The 18,757-nt window shown below is 40.4% G+C and overlaps 1 protein-coding gene across 1 annotated transcript in view; it reads right to left on the bottom strand.

Moving 5' to 3' along the window:
• The window catches only part of sntg1 (syntrophin, gamma 1), an 88,763-nt gene that overhangs the window by 25,072 nt on the left and 44,934 nt on the right, over positions 1-18,757 (bottom strand). The window contains exons 12-13 of the mRNA XM_033982630.2: positions 3,819-3,857; positions 3,238-3,354 (exon numbers count right to left, since the gene is read on the bottom strand). Of these exons, the coding sequence (XP_033838521.1) occupies positions 3,238-3,354; positions 3,819-3,857 (156 nt within the window). The remainder of the gene's footprint in view (positions 1-3,237; positions 3,355-3,818; positions 3,858-18,757) is intronic.

Below are 18,757 nucleotides of genomic sequence, written 5' to 3'. Positions count from 1 at the left end.
AAAACTATTATAATTATACTATTATAAATATGTTTTTTCAATTCTCCTGCAGTGAAATATTCAAACCCTGCCTCAAAGTACTACACAGTAAAAGTACCTTTGCAGTAGGCCCGTCTACAGCGACACATTTTAATAGAGTTTGCACATACTGATGAATGTCGCTAAAGTCCCCGCCGTATCTCCAGACTTGCTATGACAAATTCCGCTAGCCACACGTAGCATTAGCATTTTCCATTTGTAGCAGTGGCGCGGGGCCATTGAAGCTAGCCATCCATCTTTTCCCATCTGCCCCGGCGCAGTTGCCTTATCCCTCTTGTCATAATCACTTAAGTGTCTGACAGAATGTAAACACTTTTAATGATCGGCATCAATCTGAGGCCAGATCGATGCGCCGCAAACGATTATGAGTGAGACGCTTCCTTCTTTCTCCCCTCCGGCGAAGACGAAGAAAAATGGCTGCCTGAGAGGGGACGTGCCGCTGAGCTGGGGCCGCACTGTGTTTATGTGAGGGCGTTTAGTAAGAAGCTCCGAGCGTGTCACTTATATTCATGAGTGTAAGCTAGCTGTTGGTTAGCATTACCGGCTCGAGGAAGAATCGGTCTGAGAATCTGGGAATCAGTCTTAGTGAAGCACAGTTCTTCAACTTACAGGTTATAAAGTGTAAACCATCGATCAAATGAGCAGAGGTCGATGAAGTACTCAATTTTGTTACTTAAGTAAAAGTACAGATACCGGAGCAAAAAATACTCAAGTAAAAATAAAAGTATCACATAAAAAAACGTACTTATGTAAAAGTATTAAATTACCTATTTGAAAATGTACTTAAAGAGTAAAAACTAAAAGTATTTCTTGCAGATTTTGAGTCTCATAAAACTTCAAAAGTAGTGATTTTGATAAAGGTTTTAGGTAAATTTTGTTCAAATGTAATGAAGTAAAAGTAAAAAGTACACACTGTAAAATGTATTTAAGTAAATTACAGATACTTAACATTTATACTTAAGTTCAGTGCTTTACTACTTTGACTTCACTATATTCCACCACTACAGATAAGAAACCCTGCAGGATCAAACACACAAGAGAGTCCAGCTCCAGTGAGCTTGTGAAGAGCCACATGAGTTGATGATACTGTCTCAGGTATAGCACAACTGAACTGATACCAGAGACAAAATGCTCTGAAACTTTACACTGCACAAAGATTTGACCTTGTTTTATCGGCTGGAGATTACATCATTATTTCTGCTCTGGGATCAACTTCAGCTGATGTAACAGTTTAGTGTCATGATAAACAGAAGCAGCTAAACACAAGCTGAGCCTGGATTTAAACCAAAGTACAGGCCTGTGTCACATTAAATGTACAAAACACTGAGTCCCCATGTTTAGCCCTGACTGTGGGACCAACAAGAGGCCGGGACTAAACCAGGACTAAACCAGAACTAAACCAGGACTAGACCAGGAAAAAACCAGGACTAAACTAGTACTAAACTAGGACTAAACCAGGACCTCCATCAGGAGGCTGGTCCCTGAAGTCCTCAGAGTGTGAGATGGTTCATGTGGCTCTAACATGTGGGAGATGTTCTTTGGTGCTGGTCCATGGAGAGACTTGTCACAAGCAGAGCTGCTTTAAAGTCTATTCTCTGATCCACAGGAGCCAGAGACCTGAGCACAGGACGCATGTGTGAAGTACTTCCTGGTTGTAGACCTGAGCACAGGACGCATGTGTGAAGTACTTCCTGGTTCTAGACCTGAGCACAGGACGCATGTGTGAAGTACTTCCTGGTTCTAGACCTGAGCACAGGACGCATGAGTGAAGTACTTCCTGGTTCTAGACCTGAGCACAGGACGCATGTGTGAAGTACTTCCTGGTTCTAGACCTGAGCACAGGACGCATGTGTGAAGTACTTCCTGGTTCTAGACCTGAGCACAGGACGCATGGGTGAAGTACTTCCTGGTTCTAGACCTGAGCACAGGACACATGTGTGAAGTACTTCCTGGTTCTAGACCTGAGCACAGGACACATGTGTGAAGTACTTCCTGGTTCTAGACCTGAGCACAGGACACATGTGTGAAGTACTTCCTGGTTCTAGTTAGAACCTGGGGCAGCAGTGTTCTGGATGTACTGGAGCTGTCTTAAGGCTTGTTCGGAGAGGCCAGTGAGCAGGACGTTACAGTAGTTTAACCTAGTCTGGTTTTGACAGTGTTCTTATACTGTATTTTTTAACTTTTTTAAGATCTAAATCATGACATTCCAAAGCAACTGTAGAATATCAATTTTTTGAGGTTAGGGTACGATTTGGATTAGAGGTTGATAATTGAGTCAAACAAAACAAGTGGAGCTGGTGGAGATAGTAGAGATGGTGGAGATGGTGGAGATAGAGGAGCTGGTGGAGGTGATGGAGATGATGGAGAGAGTGGAGCAGGTGGAGCTGGTGGAGATGATGGAGATAGTGGAGCTGGTGGAGATGGTGGAGATAGTGAAGATGGTGGAGATGGTAGAGATGGTAGAGATGGTGGAGTTGGTCCTGCTGCCATTTTCCTATGAACTGTCACTTCTTCAGATAAACTCTTTTAATCTGACTTCTTGGATTTATCTCCCAAATCTCTCACCTCTGCTGTCCCTCTGCTGGCATTAGCTTCTCAGCTCTGCCACCTCCGCCACCATCTTATTTACTTTCCTTAGTGCTGTTGTCTCTAAACTAACTTAAGATTGTAGATGAAGTGCGATAAAAAAGCTAAAGATAAAGCTAAATTAAAAAAGCTGGAAAATGATGCTATTTTTGTGAATAATTATGTTCAATTTCTTACTAAAAGGATTCTGTTAAAAGTTCACAGAGACACAGGGAGGGCATCTGACACTCAGGGACATTTCAGAACATGTTCAGATCTAAACTACAGGGGTAACAGTTTTTATGTAGAATAAGACAGGAGATTTTAATGTTTGTGAAGTAAACTTTTTGACCCACCCCTTCTCCTTCGTCATCATGTTAAAATATCTTAGAACTGTTATTATTTAAGTTTTATGTAAATATGTTACCGTCACTTTAAGAGCGATGGCACGTACGAGGAAAAGAGCACACGTTTGGGAAACGTGCAGCGCATAAAATGGTTTTCTTACCTTAGTATTGTTTATTTTTGAGTCCAGTGTAAGTAATTTACTCTTCCATAAAAATACACACGTAACATCAATGGACAATACAATACCAGGCCTCAACCCGTACACAAACATTTACACAAACTTACCGGAGGAGCTGTGAACTTGAACAGAGACGAGCCTCTCAGAGCGAGGAACTTTGGGGAGTACATTCGATCTTGCACCGAGTCCTGTTCCTTCTCATCCACCCAGCCCATATAAATGATCTGCAAACACACACACACCGAGCTTAAACAGTACAAAACAACTCTGCCACTACTGCAACATTAGGAAAGCATTGCATTATGGGACTTCATCACAGCGTCTTGGTTCATTGAGGGAACGGGGGAGTGAAAGATGGAGGACATGTTTCTGATTCGTTTAAATTTTCTTGGATAAATTGTCAGGTTAACTTATTTCTGTGTTTGCAGGCGAATGAAAGAGCAACAAAAGAGGAGTGGTGTTTAGCCTGACATAACTTGTTAAGCTAATGTTCCTCGCTAGATGGATGGAGTGATGCAAACAGCAGACCCGCATTGCAATAGGCCGTAATGGGGGCTTTTTTCTGACAAGCTGACAGAGAGAGTTACATTCAAACGGGATGTGGATAAGAGGGTTGTGTCTGGGAAAAATTGAAAAAATAAAACATAAGAGTAAGGAACGGTGGAGGCACACGGGGTCTCCCACCTACCTGCTGGTTTACTGGAAAGTTTCGATTAATCTTCTTCACCTGTGAAACAAAAAACAAATATTAAAGGGCCAGTATGACACTATTCTCTGATCTGTGTTCTAATGTTGTTTCCTCTTCACAAACAGACCTGGAGTTGTGTTTTGTTTCAGGATATGAATAGGGAAATTAGAGATTAGATATGAGATTACCTAACAGTTTTGGAATAATTTAGTTAAAGTTAGTTTTTGCGGTAATAGAAAAGAGTCAGTGATTCCTATGTTCCAAAGCAATGAATTTGTCTTCAGGCCATAGGCTGTATATATAAATGGACATAGCTAACCTGCTAGCTGCCGCTCCATCTACTCTGGCTCCAATTCACTTTATATTGAAAAACTGTGGCTCCTCTCTCTGTAACTGCTGCTGTCAGACTCGTCATTTTGATCTTAAATGCTCATATTAACCAGCTCTACATGATCCTGGGGGTTTTATTTCGCTATTGTGTCTGTAAATCAAGATATAAATATTAATAAAAGACAAATCGCCTTCTTTCCCTGAGGTCACTCCCGCAAGTGTTAGCAACAGGTTTGATTGACAGTGTTGCTAAGTGCCTGCTCTGCGCTAAACAAGATGTGCGGGCGGAAAGGGGCGTTACCTCGAACAGCTTGACTCCTGATTGGCTCTTTGGTTGCCATGATACTCCTGATCGGAATTCCAAATATGGAACTCTGCTCCAAATTGTCCCTATAACTGCTCTAGCCTCGATGAGCTTCATTTGACTGGAGCTAAACGCTGTGGGAGACGTCACACTTACTTAGTCCACTTCTTTATACAGTCTATGGTTCAGGCCAACTGTTCTATACTTTTTCTAATTTATACAGAGAACTAATCTGGCCTCGGAGGATTGGAGCTGGACTTTCAGAAGATGGAATCAATGGGCTCAAATTAAACTGCCTCAGAACATACACAGTTATTCCAGGAGCAATCGGCTACAATACAAAAAACTTCCTCTTTTGCAAACATGAAAAATCCATTTGAGATAATTGGTCACAATCGGGCTTTCTCCCTAAAGACATTGTTGTCAGTCTGAGTGATACCAGAGCCATTTCACAGTGTGTTCATTTAGGTACAAAAGCTTTAGCTCATTATAGCCTAAACGAGGAGGAGCAGGGGGAAGCGTCTGGGGAGAGGGAAGTCTGGGCATCTATACTTGGACTCTTTCCTCTCGACCACGTCCTGGAGAAGTGGAAAAAGATTTTCCCAATTATATTTAGCATCAATAGATAACAGCTCCTCTATAGAAATGCTGGTTTCAGGTTAAACTTGCACTGTGTAACTTTTCTGCTTGTCTCCATGGAGATGTTAAAGCTTTACCTGGAATGTGGGCGACAGTAGTTCAGTTGGTAGAGCGTTTGTCCACTGCTACGAAGTTGTCGCTGTTGTTGTGTCCTTGGGCAAGACACCTAACCCCCACACCCCCAGTGTGTGTGTGTACACCAGTGTATGAATGTGTGTGTGAATGGGTGAGTGGTTCCTTGATGTAAAGAGCTTTGAGTGTCTTGTCTAGAATGTTCCTCAGTATGGCATTAATCCTATCTATCGCTAAAATAAGCTAGCTAAATCAGTCGAGGGAAAGGTTAGATCTGTTCAGAAGCACTGAGGGCATCTTTTTCATGACAGCAATATAAAACCTGAGTATGTGATGGATCCTGCTTCAAAAAAAGTTACACAATGTGGCTTTAAAGAGCCCATATTACTCTGTTTTCTGATCTGTGTTCTAATGTAGTTTCCTGGAGTTGTGTTTTGTTTCATTCACACATGTTTAACACACAAACCCTGCATATTTAGGCTGAGTTCTTCTTTCAAACAAAAAAACACTCTGTTTCACCTTGTGATGTCATCATGTGGTAATACAGGAAGTGCTCCACTGTGTTTTTAAACACCATACACCTTCACTAGAATCATTTGGTTGATTTCAGTCCTGGAATTGTCAATCTCTACTGAGCTAAAGGTAAAAGGAGCTGTTAACTTGAAAACTACCACTTCATGACATCACAAGGTGGAAAAGAGCATTTTGAGCTTTGGAGATAATAAAGCGTTACTCAAACATGCGTGAATGAAACAAAACACAACTCCAGGTCTGTTTTTGAGGAGGCAACAGCATTAGAACATGACTAAACGCTCACAAGAGTCAGTTTTGTTTAATATAGCACCTTTAAAGATATTGTCGTGTATTTTCGAGCCGTTCTTCTACAAAGCTCCTGTCAGAAGAGGGGTGTCTCGTTTTTGGGCAGGAATAACTAGCTAGATGATTAGCCTATTGTGCAGAGTGGTAATGGAGCGCCCTGGGGAAACTGGAGAGTGCTGCTAACCACTAGCTAACATCTAGCAGATATTTCAAAATGCAGGCCTTTTGGCTTCTAAAGCTAATTGGAGTCAAGTGATTAACTCATGTGTTGAGAGCAGCACTGACCCATAGCCCACCATTTTAAGTCTGGTTACAAATGTGTCTCTAGAAAGTGAATATTCTCAGCACAATTTATTCCAAAAGTAACTTACATAAATGAGCACGGCTACAACGGGCCGCTATGACAGAGTGTTAATGCTAGCTTGTTCTAGTTATCCTCTGAAATGGAACTGTTGAGGGACCCTTCATTTAATCAGCGCATGCAAATTAACCAATGAGACGGATAGTCATTTCCAGCAGGTCCCCGAGCTGTTCCTAAAAAATCTATTTAAACAAATGCATTGTCTCCGTGCGTATCGAGCTAACCAGTGAGCGCGCACTGGAGCTTTAAATGAAACAGTTCTGGCTGCAATCAGGTTTCCGTCCTCCCTCATTTAGACGAGACCTCTGATATACTACAATAAGACCCTGACTAAAGCCAGACCCAAGCTCACAGTCTGTATGTGTGCGTCTGGAGGTGAGGAGCTGCAAAGAAAATGCCACGATGCCATGATGCCACGTTACGGAGAAGGGAGCGAGTGTGTGGGCGATGTCTGTGGCTATAGTCACATATTCAATACAACCCACACACAAGTGACAAAATATAAGAACAAAAACTAAATGTATTATGGAGGACTTTCTGAAATATGTTATAACACAAGTAATATTGGTACGTACGGGGTTTTCCAAATTCAAGGCTCAAAACACTTTACATCAAGGAACCACTCACTCATTCACACACACTGGGGAAAGCAGTGGGTTAAGTGTCTTGCCCAAGGATGCAACAACAGCATTCATCGGTGGAAACTGGAATCAGCCTGTGGGCCAGTGGATCTGACCACTCAATCAATGATATTTATTTTAATATTTATTTTGAGAGCGGAATTCGAACCGGCAACCTTCAGATCAGACTGAGTTACTGTTGCCAGAAGAAAGAGAAGTAATACAAATAGGTTCAACATGATCCTTAAAGGGGCTAGACTGGAAGACTTTCCCACTAAGTAAAACATATCCTGCCCCAGTCTCATCTGCATAAATTTTATAATCTGCAAACTAGAAAGTAAGCCTTATACTGTTAGCATGCTAATTGTTGTTAGCACATTGTTCGCGTGACTGAAAGACTGTGCTCTGGCCTCTAAAAGTGCCTTTAAAACAGCCCGCTAGCAAAGAGGTGCATGTTTCAATCATTTTAACTCATAAATGTGGAATATCTGACTTTGTGTTATATAAACTTCCCTAAACTCAAACCCGGCTCTTTCTTTCAGCTCGTATCTTTTTTCTGTTATGCTCATTTTCTGTTTTGATAAATGTTCTTAATATATTTAACATTTCCAGCACACAGTGCTCACAGTCCTAATTTCAAACCTATTTGCATATAAATGGATATTTTCTATGAATACAATTAGAGAAATCTTGACGATGCTAATGGCCTACTTCTGTTTAAATACCCATAGTTAGGGACGCACCGATCTGATACCGGATATTGGTTCCAAATATCAATTCAGCGGATATCCTGGTTGGACATACTGGATATAATAAAACAATTTACGGGTCGGAGTTGGCCCAGAAAGTCTCATAATGTTTGAGTTTGTAGTTATACAAAGCTGTTCTATGGTTATTTGAAGTAACAATTACACAACATATGTGGATCAGTTTTTTTTTATTTTTATCAGCAGATACTTAAAGCTGTAAGTATCAAAATCAGTATCGGAGGTGAAAAAGCTGGCTCCCTACCCACAGTGTTCAGTTAATATACGGCTTATGGTAAGTGGTCACATTTTTCCACTCACAGGAACCACTCACTAGGCCTGGGACGATACTGAAATTTAGTGTCATGATTATCATGGCCAAGATTATTTCGCTTATTGATTAAATTACAATAATTATTAGTTGCTGACAGTTTAAAATGTCATGGACATCAATAATTATAATTTGAAACTTATGAATAAGTTCAATTTTTAAAGAACTGTTGTAATATTGTACTTTGTCATCAGTGAAAACAACTACGATCTAGTGGGGAATATTCTGGATGAGCAGGGCTGTCAACTGAAATTTGGGGGCCTGGGCAAAGAGGTCACGTCCCTTCTAATACAAATTAATAGGAATAGAGTCCAATTCTGGGCCCCTAAACCCCAGGACAACAGACCCCTTTGTCCCCCCTGTGGATAAGTAGTTTTTCTCTGCACATTCTGGTGACGTAATGATTATTATCTTTGCTGGCTTTGTTTACATAAAATCTCCCACAAATGATTATTCCCATCCCCACCACTCACCCACCAGTGTACGCAAACACTGGCAAGGGGGGCAAAAAGTCTGGCCCAAGAACACAACGACAGCATTCATCGCACCGCCGACCTGTTAGGCTGTGGATCTGACCGCTCAACCATGTCGAGAACAAGACTCGAACCACCGACCTTCAGATCAGTGGACAAACACACCAACTGAGCTACTGTCCCGCGTGCCTTGAAAGGAGGGCACTTGCGTGATGTGTAATATCAGGCTGATGGAGAGGAGTGGGGTTTTTCTGTTGCCGTGGACAGGTGTGACAACAACACATTCTAAAATCAATATGAGTTAAAGTGGACAGTAAATTTGGAGCCCGGTGGCGTAAACGTCTTTGAGCTCAGTTAAAGGGGTTTATAACAATAGAGCAAAAGACAAATTGGCAGTGGAGACAACAGAGCAATCATTTTTCAGACTCTGTTGTTGATGGCATCTGGCAGTCACAAAATATACCTTTAATCTAAAAATGGCACTTTTCAGTTTATATTACATCACTGGATGAACTGTGCTGCATTCGAGTGATATATGATGTATATCTGGACTATAATTTAAAACAGTGTTTTCAAAAGCAGACCCATTTACAGAAATTACACGGCCCGTGGCAAGAAGCCTCACATGGGCCATCTTTTAATAAAAAAGAATAGGATGAAGGTCCAATTCTGGGCCCCAGAACTTTTGGGTGTGGGCACAGGTGTCTTTGTCAGTGCAGAACGTTTCATCGACATTGTGGGTTTTGTCCAGGAGAAAATTTGCAAACATACAGCACTTCAGAATCACACTGCGATCCAACAGTTATGTAAAATTGTCAAGCTGAATGCATTCTTTACTGTAAGAGACACGGCACAGAGGAGAATGATTGACAATGGTCTACAGTCCCTTAACCAGTCAGGATGCAAAACACAATGCAGGTTCATACATTACAAAAAAAGTATGCAAAATTGCACAAAAAGAAAACCTCGAAACAGCGAGACTGTGAAAGGTGACCTGCAATATAGCGAGGGACCACTGTATTGAAACCTCATTGTTCACAGGTATCAATACTCAAAAAGTCCAGAAATGAACTTTTCCTGAATATCTTTATACTAATGTCTCTCTATATGTTTCACAATATAAGACACATAGACTAGTACACACCCATGGACCACTATGAACCTACTGCACACAGAGGATTACACACACATATAACACACATGGGAACAGAACACAAAGTACAACATTTAATGTGGAAAATCACAATGTATTGTTTAAAGAAAGAGTGTTTTTAATATCATTGTGGTATCGGGATTGGTATTGAGTATCGAGTCTGTGCCTTAGTATAGAAATTGAGTTTGAAATTTTAGTATAGTGACAGCAGTGATTGAAATGGTTTCATTTATGTCAGGGGTGCCCAAACCCTTCACAGAGGGCCACATGTTGAAAAATATTCGACACGGAGGGCCACAGACCAGTGGTTAATACAGTGGATAATTCAGATAGGTGGATTTAACATATTTTATGTAAAGCTTGAAATATTAATATTAGGTCTGTATGACACTGCAATGTGATGTTATTTAGGTTACATTGGTAGGATTACTCAAATTTGCTGTAAAAAGTACTGATTATGATCAAATGGCCCAGTTCAACTGAAGGCCTGAGGGCCAGCAAAACTGGTCTGAGGGCCACATTTGGCCCCCAGGCCATAGTTTGGACACCCCTGGTTTATGTGATGGAAGCATGATTTAAATTTTACAGTGAGAAAAATGTGTGTTCTGGCTCATATCTCCATCTAGTGGTTCAATTTATTTTTGTTTCTTTTAAACACATGAAGCTGGGGTGGGTACTACTCATGACTCCATCTAGTGGTTATGGCCAGTAGAATATCTTTTGCACAATTTTGCATCAGTCTGAATGTAGGTTTAGAGTTAGGTCAGATAAGTCAAAGGTGAGTATGGGAGGGCATCTGATTTACATCGTCGCTTCTTAAAGGTCCAGTAGGTATAACTTCTCCAGTGGGAACTGGTGCCACTTGCTTTTTCCGATGTTATTGCATTGTATGAAAGGTTCCCCAGTATGGTATTAACTGAAATTTACCCAGTTGCAGTTGTTTTTTTTTAATATATATAAAACTACAAACATGCATTCTTACTATGAGTGAGATCTTTCATGTTTGGCTTGAACGTGTCTCTCTATATCACCCTCCACTCTTCGCCGCAACTATAATAGTACAATTTGTCTATAAAATTGTTACCACATAACAACAAAAACGAAAACAAAAAAGAAAGAAATATAGATCAATTTACAACAAAAAAATACTTTAATAACATTGTTTTTTAATCTGTAACAGAAAATATGTAAAATGCATCAGTTTCCCTGAAATTCATAAAATGAGGGATGATTGTTTGCAATATTCTGTACGTTTTCGCAGAAAAAAAACTCATTGGGGGGTAATGTCCTTAAATGACGCCTTCATTTATTTGGCTTCCTGCTGTCTGCCACAAACATTTTTAGACACAGTGGACACATGGGTCTTTCCTCATCTCCCACCATAGTCACGGTGATGACAAGTGCTACATACACTTTGTCATACTTTCTTGTCTTAGCTTTCGGGTGTCTTTCATTTATCTCTCTTGAAGGGTTTGTTCACTGCTCTGTGTTCACGATCTGTTCACTATCTCCTGCTCTTTGCTGTGTACGCACACAAACCCTACACCATAGAGCTAATACTACCTGCACACACTCTGACAATGAGAGCACAACTGCCACCTACTGTAGTGGATGTGCAATTACACTTAGTGCAATTACACTTAGTGCAGAAAACCCACTGCTCTATATACAAGTAGGTTAATGCCCTACTGTGGAACATTTCAGACAAAGCAATAATAATGATCTTTATGCAGCTGCCCATGTACCCTCCGTGAGGAAAGTTACACATTGCACCTTTAATGGCAGTGGATTAATCGACTCTTGCTTAAGTCCATGTTTAGCCCCTGCTGCTATATGAAACTGGTGATATTCAGAACTCGCAGCTTCATGCCCCAAAATATCTGGGACAAGGCTCCAGCCCAGTGACCCATAAAGGAGATTAGCATTTTTAGCATTACTCCGTATTACGTAGCAGAAAATATCAGTGGGTATAGAATTACTATCTTAATTCCCGACACGACTGGCACGTGGGGATTTTTAATCAGAAAAATACAATGAGTTTTTGCTGTTAAATGGTCACACTGACATTCATCCACCAGTGTCCACAGACACTGGGGCCAAGTACACAGTAACAGCATCCAACAACAGAATGGGAACTGGAATCACACCGCCAACCTGCGGTTCAGTGGATCTGACCTCTCAACCAGTGATGTTTATGTTGAGAGTGGGATTCGAACCATCAACCGTGAACCCAGATGTGGCGCCAGATATTTTATGGTAGGAGGAGCTATGTGGGGCTAAGTTCTTTAATGGGGGTGCACAGCATGCTAATTTAGAGCTCCTATCATGTTTGAGTCGTTGTTTTAAATGTAGTTAGTAGTAGTGATTTATAAAGCCTAATATGGAATATCTGCGTAATCGTCCAGGTCTGAGCCTTTGTAAAAGTCAAGGTTTTTGAGTTTGAGTTTGAGAAGGGAGTTAAAGAAGAAATTTTTGTTAGGAAAGACAATCGTTCGTTAAACAGGTATGGGGGCCTTTGACATCATCTATCCCCCATCTATAACTCCACCCTCAGACCCAACGCAAACAAAGGAAACAAAGAGAACAATGGAGCGAGCTAGTAGGCCCATTAAGTCTGAATGTAGGCCCATTAAGCCTGAAACTGTAAACAAAAGCTGTTTCCAGTTTCAGTGTAGTTAGCTCCTCCCTTCAGATACTATAGATATAAGGCAGTGTCCAGCAGTAATCTGACCAGAACTGAAGCGGCTTGGATCAGCAGCAAAACGTCTTCACTCCTACAACTTTTTGTCCAGTTGACAGATTTAACTTTGGCTTTTACCTAATATGGAATAATTTTAAATTTGACTTTCTTTTTGAACACTCTGCATTTGGCCGTTTTTATTCGAGATCGGTGCTTTGGGGAAGCTATGGGCTGCACTGACCGTTCTAGGACAGACTAGTGCCCCTTCAAGCCCCCCTTTCCTGGCACCGCCCCTGTTTGAACTGCCAAAGTTCAGATCAGTGGGCAAACACTCTACAAACTGAGCCACTGTCGCAAATTTGGCAATAGCCTGTCTAACTTGGATTAACAAAAATAAAATACGCTGTTTGACAAGTGGATAGGATACTGAACACTTTTGTAATTTTGTTATGAAAAAAGTCCATCTTGTATTCACAGAGTAGAACAGCCAATAAATCAGGCCGTGAAAATTATATCAACAAATCCTCCTCTAAAAGCCTTCAGAGTATTATTATAAGTACAAGGCTGGAAAATGTGGTGCTTGTTGGAGCTACTGAAGTGGAAATATCTGGCTCAAAGTGTGAAAAACTCATTATGAGAAAAATGGCGTCTGAAACTGGGGTTACAAGCAGAAATCTATAAACATGAAATTATATATAGTATGGCATTATCTCACAACAAACATCAAACATGAATGGGCAGGGGAGATGATGGGGGGCAAAGGGGTCTGTTGTCACGGGCCCCAAGGTTTTATGGGCCCAGAATTAGAGGGGGGTCCATGTGAGGCTTCTTACCCCAGGCTCCCAAATAAACTCAATCCAGAACAGTGGCCAGCAAACTCACTGTTAGCACTACTACTTCCTGTCTGTCTCTATAAGGTTTTTGCCCAGTCACGCTAAAATGAATAAATATTTAAAGATAAGACAGTGGACAGGAAGCTGCAGGAGGGGTAGGGGTCAGAGGTCAGAGGTTAGGGGGGTAGGGTCAGACAGAGGACAGGGAGCTGCAGGTGGATGTCACTGACAACATGTTAAACACAACACAAATAAAATTAATACTTCACGGACACTTCAGTGTTTAGAAAGAGACATGTTTGTGTCTCAATGCTAATGCTAATGCTAATTTTGAGGCTTAAGAAATTTTAAAACAATGTCACTTAATTATTCTACATATAAAAAAGTTTTTATTTTAATTAATTTTAATTTTTTAGGCTGTTTATTTTATGTTTTCTGATTTTAATAAAAGTGACCATTAGCTTTGAGACTATAGAGTGTATATATAAATGGACATAGCTAACCTGCTAGTCGTCATGTTCCAAACAAGAAGTGATCAGCGCACTTCTGGCTCCATTGACTCAAACTGTGTCCCCTCTCTCTGTAACTGCTGCTGTCAAACTTGTCATTTTGGTCATAAATGTTGGTATTGACCTGCTCTACATGATCCTGGTGTTTTTATTTCACTATTGTGTCTGTAAATCAAGATATGAACATTAATAAGAAATAAATCAGGTGCCTTCTTTCCCCGAGGTCGCTCCCGCTAGCATTAGCAACAAGTTTGAACGACAATGTCTTGCTAAGCCTCTTAGCTAAGGTAACGCCTGCACCGCTGGTTTAGCAGGGAGAAGGTGGGAAGAGGTGTTACCTTCAGCAGCCTCACTCCGGATTGGTTCTTTGGTTGCTATGCTACTCGCTCTCGTAATTCGAAATATGGAACTTGGCTCCAAATTCACCACTATAACTGCTCTAGCCTCGATGAGCTTCATTTGACTGGGGCCAAACACTGTGGGTGATGTCACACTCACTTAGACAGTAAGAAGTAGACTATGTTTGAGTGAGCATGCTAGTCTGTAAATGCATCCATCATATAACAAGTAAACTAAGAATATAGAACTTAATCAGTAACTTGTCTTGAAGAGCTGGAGGGAAAACCTAAACAAAATAAAATGACTCATTGCTGACTCACTCCTCACCTAAAGTGTTCACAGATGCGATCGCTAGGAGACAGTCTGAGTTCAGCCCACAGAATGTGCCCACAGTACTGTAATCACACGCACACGTTTAGGGACAGCTACAGCCTCCGCTATATCAGCCCACCTTTGAGAAGATTCCAAAACTTTTAAGTTGTTAAACAGGAAGCATAATGAAATCTCGCTTCAGCTGGTCACGTTAATGTGCTGGTCCAAACTAACCCAGTGTGAGTTTAAAGAAGGGAAACACACAATATGTGTGGAGGTGTACAGTCAGACAGCTTAAAACAGGCACCATTAAGTTGATAAACTATTTATATAAGCATAAGAATATATTTTATGAATGAAATAAATAAAATAAAAAGCTTCAGACTGCTTCGTACAGCTCTACCCATGTCTGGGAATTCTGCTGCTCAAATTGTAAAATTTGTAAAACTCACAGGGGTCATTCTAATGAGGTGCTCCAGTGGAACTGAAGGATGGGTCAAATGCAGAGGACAAACTTCCCTATGGAGACAATAAAGTGAACCTTAACCTTAAACTTAACCTTACAGCTAACAGTTCATTTGAAGCACCAAGAACATTTTTGTAAACAGTTAGAAAAACAAAAAGGATCTTTAATCGGAGCAGAGCATACATTTTTTAAGATGTGTCTTTCGCTTTTAAAGAAAAACTAATGAGTGAAAATCAGCTCTTTTAAGAACAGAAAGAACTTGTGTAATTCTCATTTAAAAAGTCAAACATTTTGCAGTGTGTTTTCCTCATTATATTTCATAAGATTTTGGATTTATTTTTATCATTAATTCAGATCTATTCTGCGTCTGAATTTTTACCCATGTTCTAGTCGTTTCTTCTCATTGAGCCTCTGAAGTTGTATTTGGAGTGATTCATGTTTGAGTAATCTTTAATTCACTATTTTTAAGACGCCATTTTGCCGATCTACCCCCATTAACATCCACCGGTACATGCCCACTGCGTACACGCCCACTGTGACATAGACACCCGCTGTGACGTAGTACACGCCCACTGCGGCGCATTGTTGTGATAACGTTTACAGCGACATCAGCTCCCATTGGACACTGCAGTTTTCTAACGCAGAAGTCAGCAAACTTGTTTCTTCTATTAAGAGGTTTTAGATGAATATTGTGATTTAAAATGTGTAAATTATAACATAACGATCCACAGGGGTCACAGATGAGAACCATAGAGACACAAGCACAATAGGTCTGTTAAATGTGAATATTGCAGTTTGCTGAGCCATGATTTTAAAGCAGTTAGAGCCGAGTCAAAATCGTTTCCGCTTCTCTCAGTAAAAGTTCGCCCTTTAGAAGTTGGAGAGTCTGAAGTTGGCCGAATGTCAATATTCCATTTAAAGTAAGTGTGGTGCAGACGGTTGTATTGGTGTAGATTCTGATAAAACAAGGACTTTCACCCAAGGCCTGCTGGCACATGAAAAACTTTTCTAGTACCAACAGGCTCCCTCCAATTCAATTCAAAAATCCAATATAGCAACCTTATTAGGAATTCATTTTTGCTAGCTCGTTAATCTGCCTATTTTAGTTCTTTTTAAACCTGACCTGGATGCCATGGGAACGTGCCAATGTGAAACAGCCACAGACCCGTTGCATGTAATCGTTTCGTAGTTGCTGTTTATAGATGTGGTGGGAGGGAAGTATTGTACAGTATAATCAATTAGCCGATGTGCCACTTCATTTGTCTCCTAGGGATTCAGAGGTGCAGTAAACACAGAGGTAAATAAGACACGAAGCACTCAGAGCTCGAGCTAATTAAAAGTACAAGTGTTTGAAGGCTGCAATGAAACTACGCAGGTTGATGCGTTTGATACAGTTTAGGTTTAAGTATTTTAGCTGTTCTCACCACAAAGTACTAAAGACAGAACTGCATATCAGGTTAAAGGGCCCATATTACACCATTTGCTCTATGTTTTAATGTTATTTCCTTGTCACAAACAAACCTGGAGTTGTGTTTTGTTTCATTCACACTCTCTGTAACTGCTGCTGACTGGCTCTTTGGTTTCTGTGACACTTACGGTCAGAATTTCAAATATGGAACTCGGCTCCAAACTGACCGCTATAACTGCTCTAGCCTCGATGAGCTTCATTTGACTGGAGCCGAATGCTGTGGTGACGTCACACTCAGTCAGTCCACTTGGTTGTACAGTTTATGATTGAACTAGAGACTTGATTTCATGACTGCACATACTCACTCCACCAACATCATGTTCCAACCAACATCAACTGGCCTTTCCTAACAAACTCATATAAAAACAATCTTTTCATTCTTTCTTTCTTTCTTACAGGTTATAATACTGTTCATGACTGTTCGTACTGTTCATACCCAAAACGTGAAGATAGAGCCAATATTTTTGAAAACTAAAACAGAAGAAATCAAACTTGATACACTATAGAACAACTCATTGGCCTAGAAAAGGTTTTGGAGGTCGTTGTCTGGACACTGTTTTTAAAATCAAGAGGCAATATTCAATTTGAAATTGAAAATGACTTGTGTTTGGGAGCTGATGTCGTCATTTCAAAAACTGTGTTCAGTTCATGTTCTGAATTATTGAGCAACATTTATTTCACATAGACCTGCCATTTTATTTATACATACATTTTTCCTGGGCTTATTCCCATTGGACCTGCAGCAGGGTGCACTCTGGGTAATGGCCAGTGAGTCACAGAGTTGACACCTGTGACATGGACAACTCCCACATTTAGAGTCACCATTTCACCCATATTTTAACCATCTCATTCTTCATTCTTACCGTCTCATTCAATGTTTAATAACTATACTACATATTTTTTATATATTTTATATTATTATTCATATCCTCAAATTCTCCAATGTTTGCTTTGTCGAAAAATATTTTAGTGTATGTTTAAACACAAGTCAAAGGTTTGGAGACACCCTCTCATTCAAGATAGTTTTTATTTTTTTTATTTTTACTACTTTCTATATTTTATAAACATGCAGAAGACATCATATATATGAAGTTAGTTATATGGAATCATGTAGTAAAGAAAAAAGGTTAATAACTCTACTGATTATTTTTCGACAAAGCTAAGGGAGGAAACTTTGGGGATTTCAATATAAATTAGTAGAGATTTTTCCTTTCTCCATAATTCCTTAAGTCTTGCTCCATATATCTGGTGTCCTCTGTGTGTAAATAAAACATAGAAAGTAGTAAAAATAAAGAAAACAACATTGCATGAGAAGGTGTGTCCAAACCTTTAACTGGTACTGCATACATTTACTATTTTGCACTTTACATACTATACATTTTAAGCCATTCCTTAAGAAGATATTTTTAAAATAATTGTCTCCTTCTCTGATGTGGGATTATTGCACTAAACCCTGACATATAGTGTAGTTACAAAACCCGCACTAACTCATAGATTTACGATACTTATAAAACCCACTGTAAAATACTGCCCTCGTTTCCGACATGAAAACACAGTTAAACCTATGGCTAATAATGACAATTTATGGGTTAGCATTTCAGTGGCTCCCTGTGCTCCAAAGGCATGAATAACCCCTGTTAGCACCCGTCGCTAAACGCCAGTGACAGAAAAGTGCTTTGAATTACAGAAGCTATTGGCGTTAGCTTTAGCGCATCTCGCTCCACTCCAATTAAGCCCCATTCCATTATTCCCCAGACACTTTCACACACAAAACCTCAACACACACGACGTAATTACGAATCCCACTTTGACCGCTCCTCTTCACTATGCAAGTCACGTGTCTATATCCTGCACAACGTCAAGATCTGATATCCCTTAGGGAGTTATTATGTAGTAGAATTCTCCTAAACATGGGGAAAAAAAATCACTGAAGCTGTCACCGATGTCAAGAGCAATATGGTGGATACATTTGACTCAGCGCGCAATATTCCATGGACGTAGCTCACCTGCTTGCTGCCATGTTCCAAATACAAAGTGAGCCTGTGCGTATTTCCAGCTCCATCGACTCTGGGTCCACACTCTCTCTAACTGCTGCTGTCAGACTTGTCATTTTGGTCTTAAATGTTCGAATTAACCCGCTCTACATGATCCTGGAGTTTTTATTTCGCTATTGTGTCTCTAAATCAAGATATGAACATTAATAACAGACAAATTAGGAGTCTTCTTTCCACGAGGCTGCTCCCGCTAGCGTTAGCAACAGGTTTGATTGACAGTGTTGCTAAGCGCCCGCTCTGTGCTAAACCAGTGGTGCGGGTGTGAAGAGGTGTTACCTTCAACAGCCTGGCTCTGGATTGGCTTTTTGGTCGCTATGATACTCACAGTCAGAACTTGGCTCCAAATTTGCCCCTATAACTGTTAGCATCGATGAGCTTCATTTGACTGAGCCGCATGCTGTGGGTGACGTCACACTCACTCAGTCCACAT

This window comes from Periophthalmus magnuspinnatus, chromosome 17 (genome assembly GCF_009829125.3).
Source record: "Periophthalmus magnuspinnatus isolate fPerMag1 chromosome 17, fPerMag1.2.pri, whole genome shotgun sequence".
Lineage (NCBI taxonomy): Eukaryota > Metazoa > Chordata > Actinopteri > Gobiiformes > Gobiidae > Periophthalmus > Periophthalmus magnuspinnatus.
The sequence above is the reverse complement of the archived record's forward strand: the minus strand, read 5'-3'. Positions and strand labels throughout refer to the sequence as shown.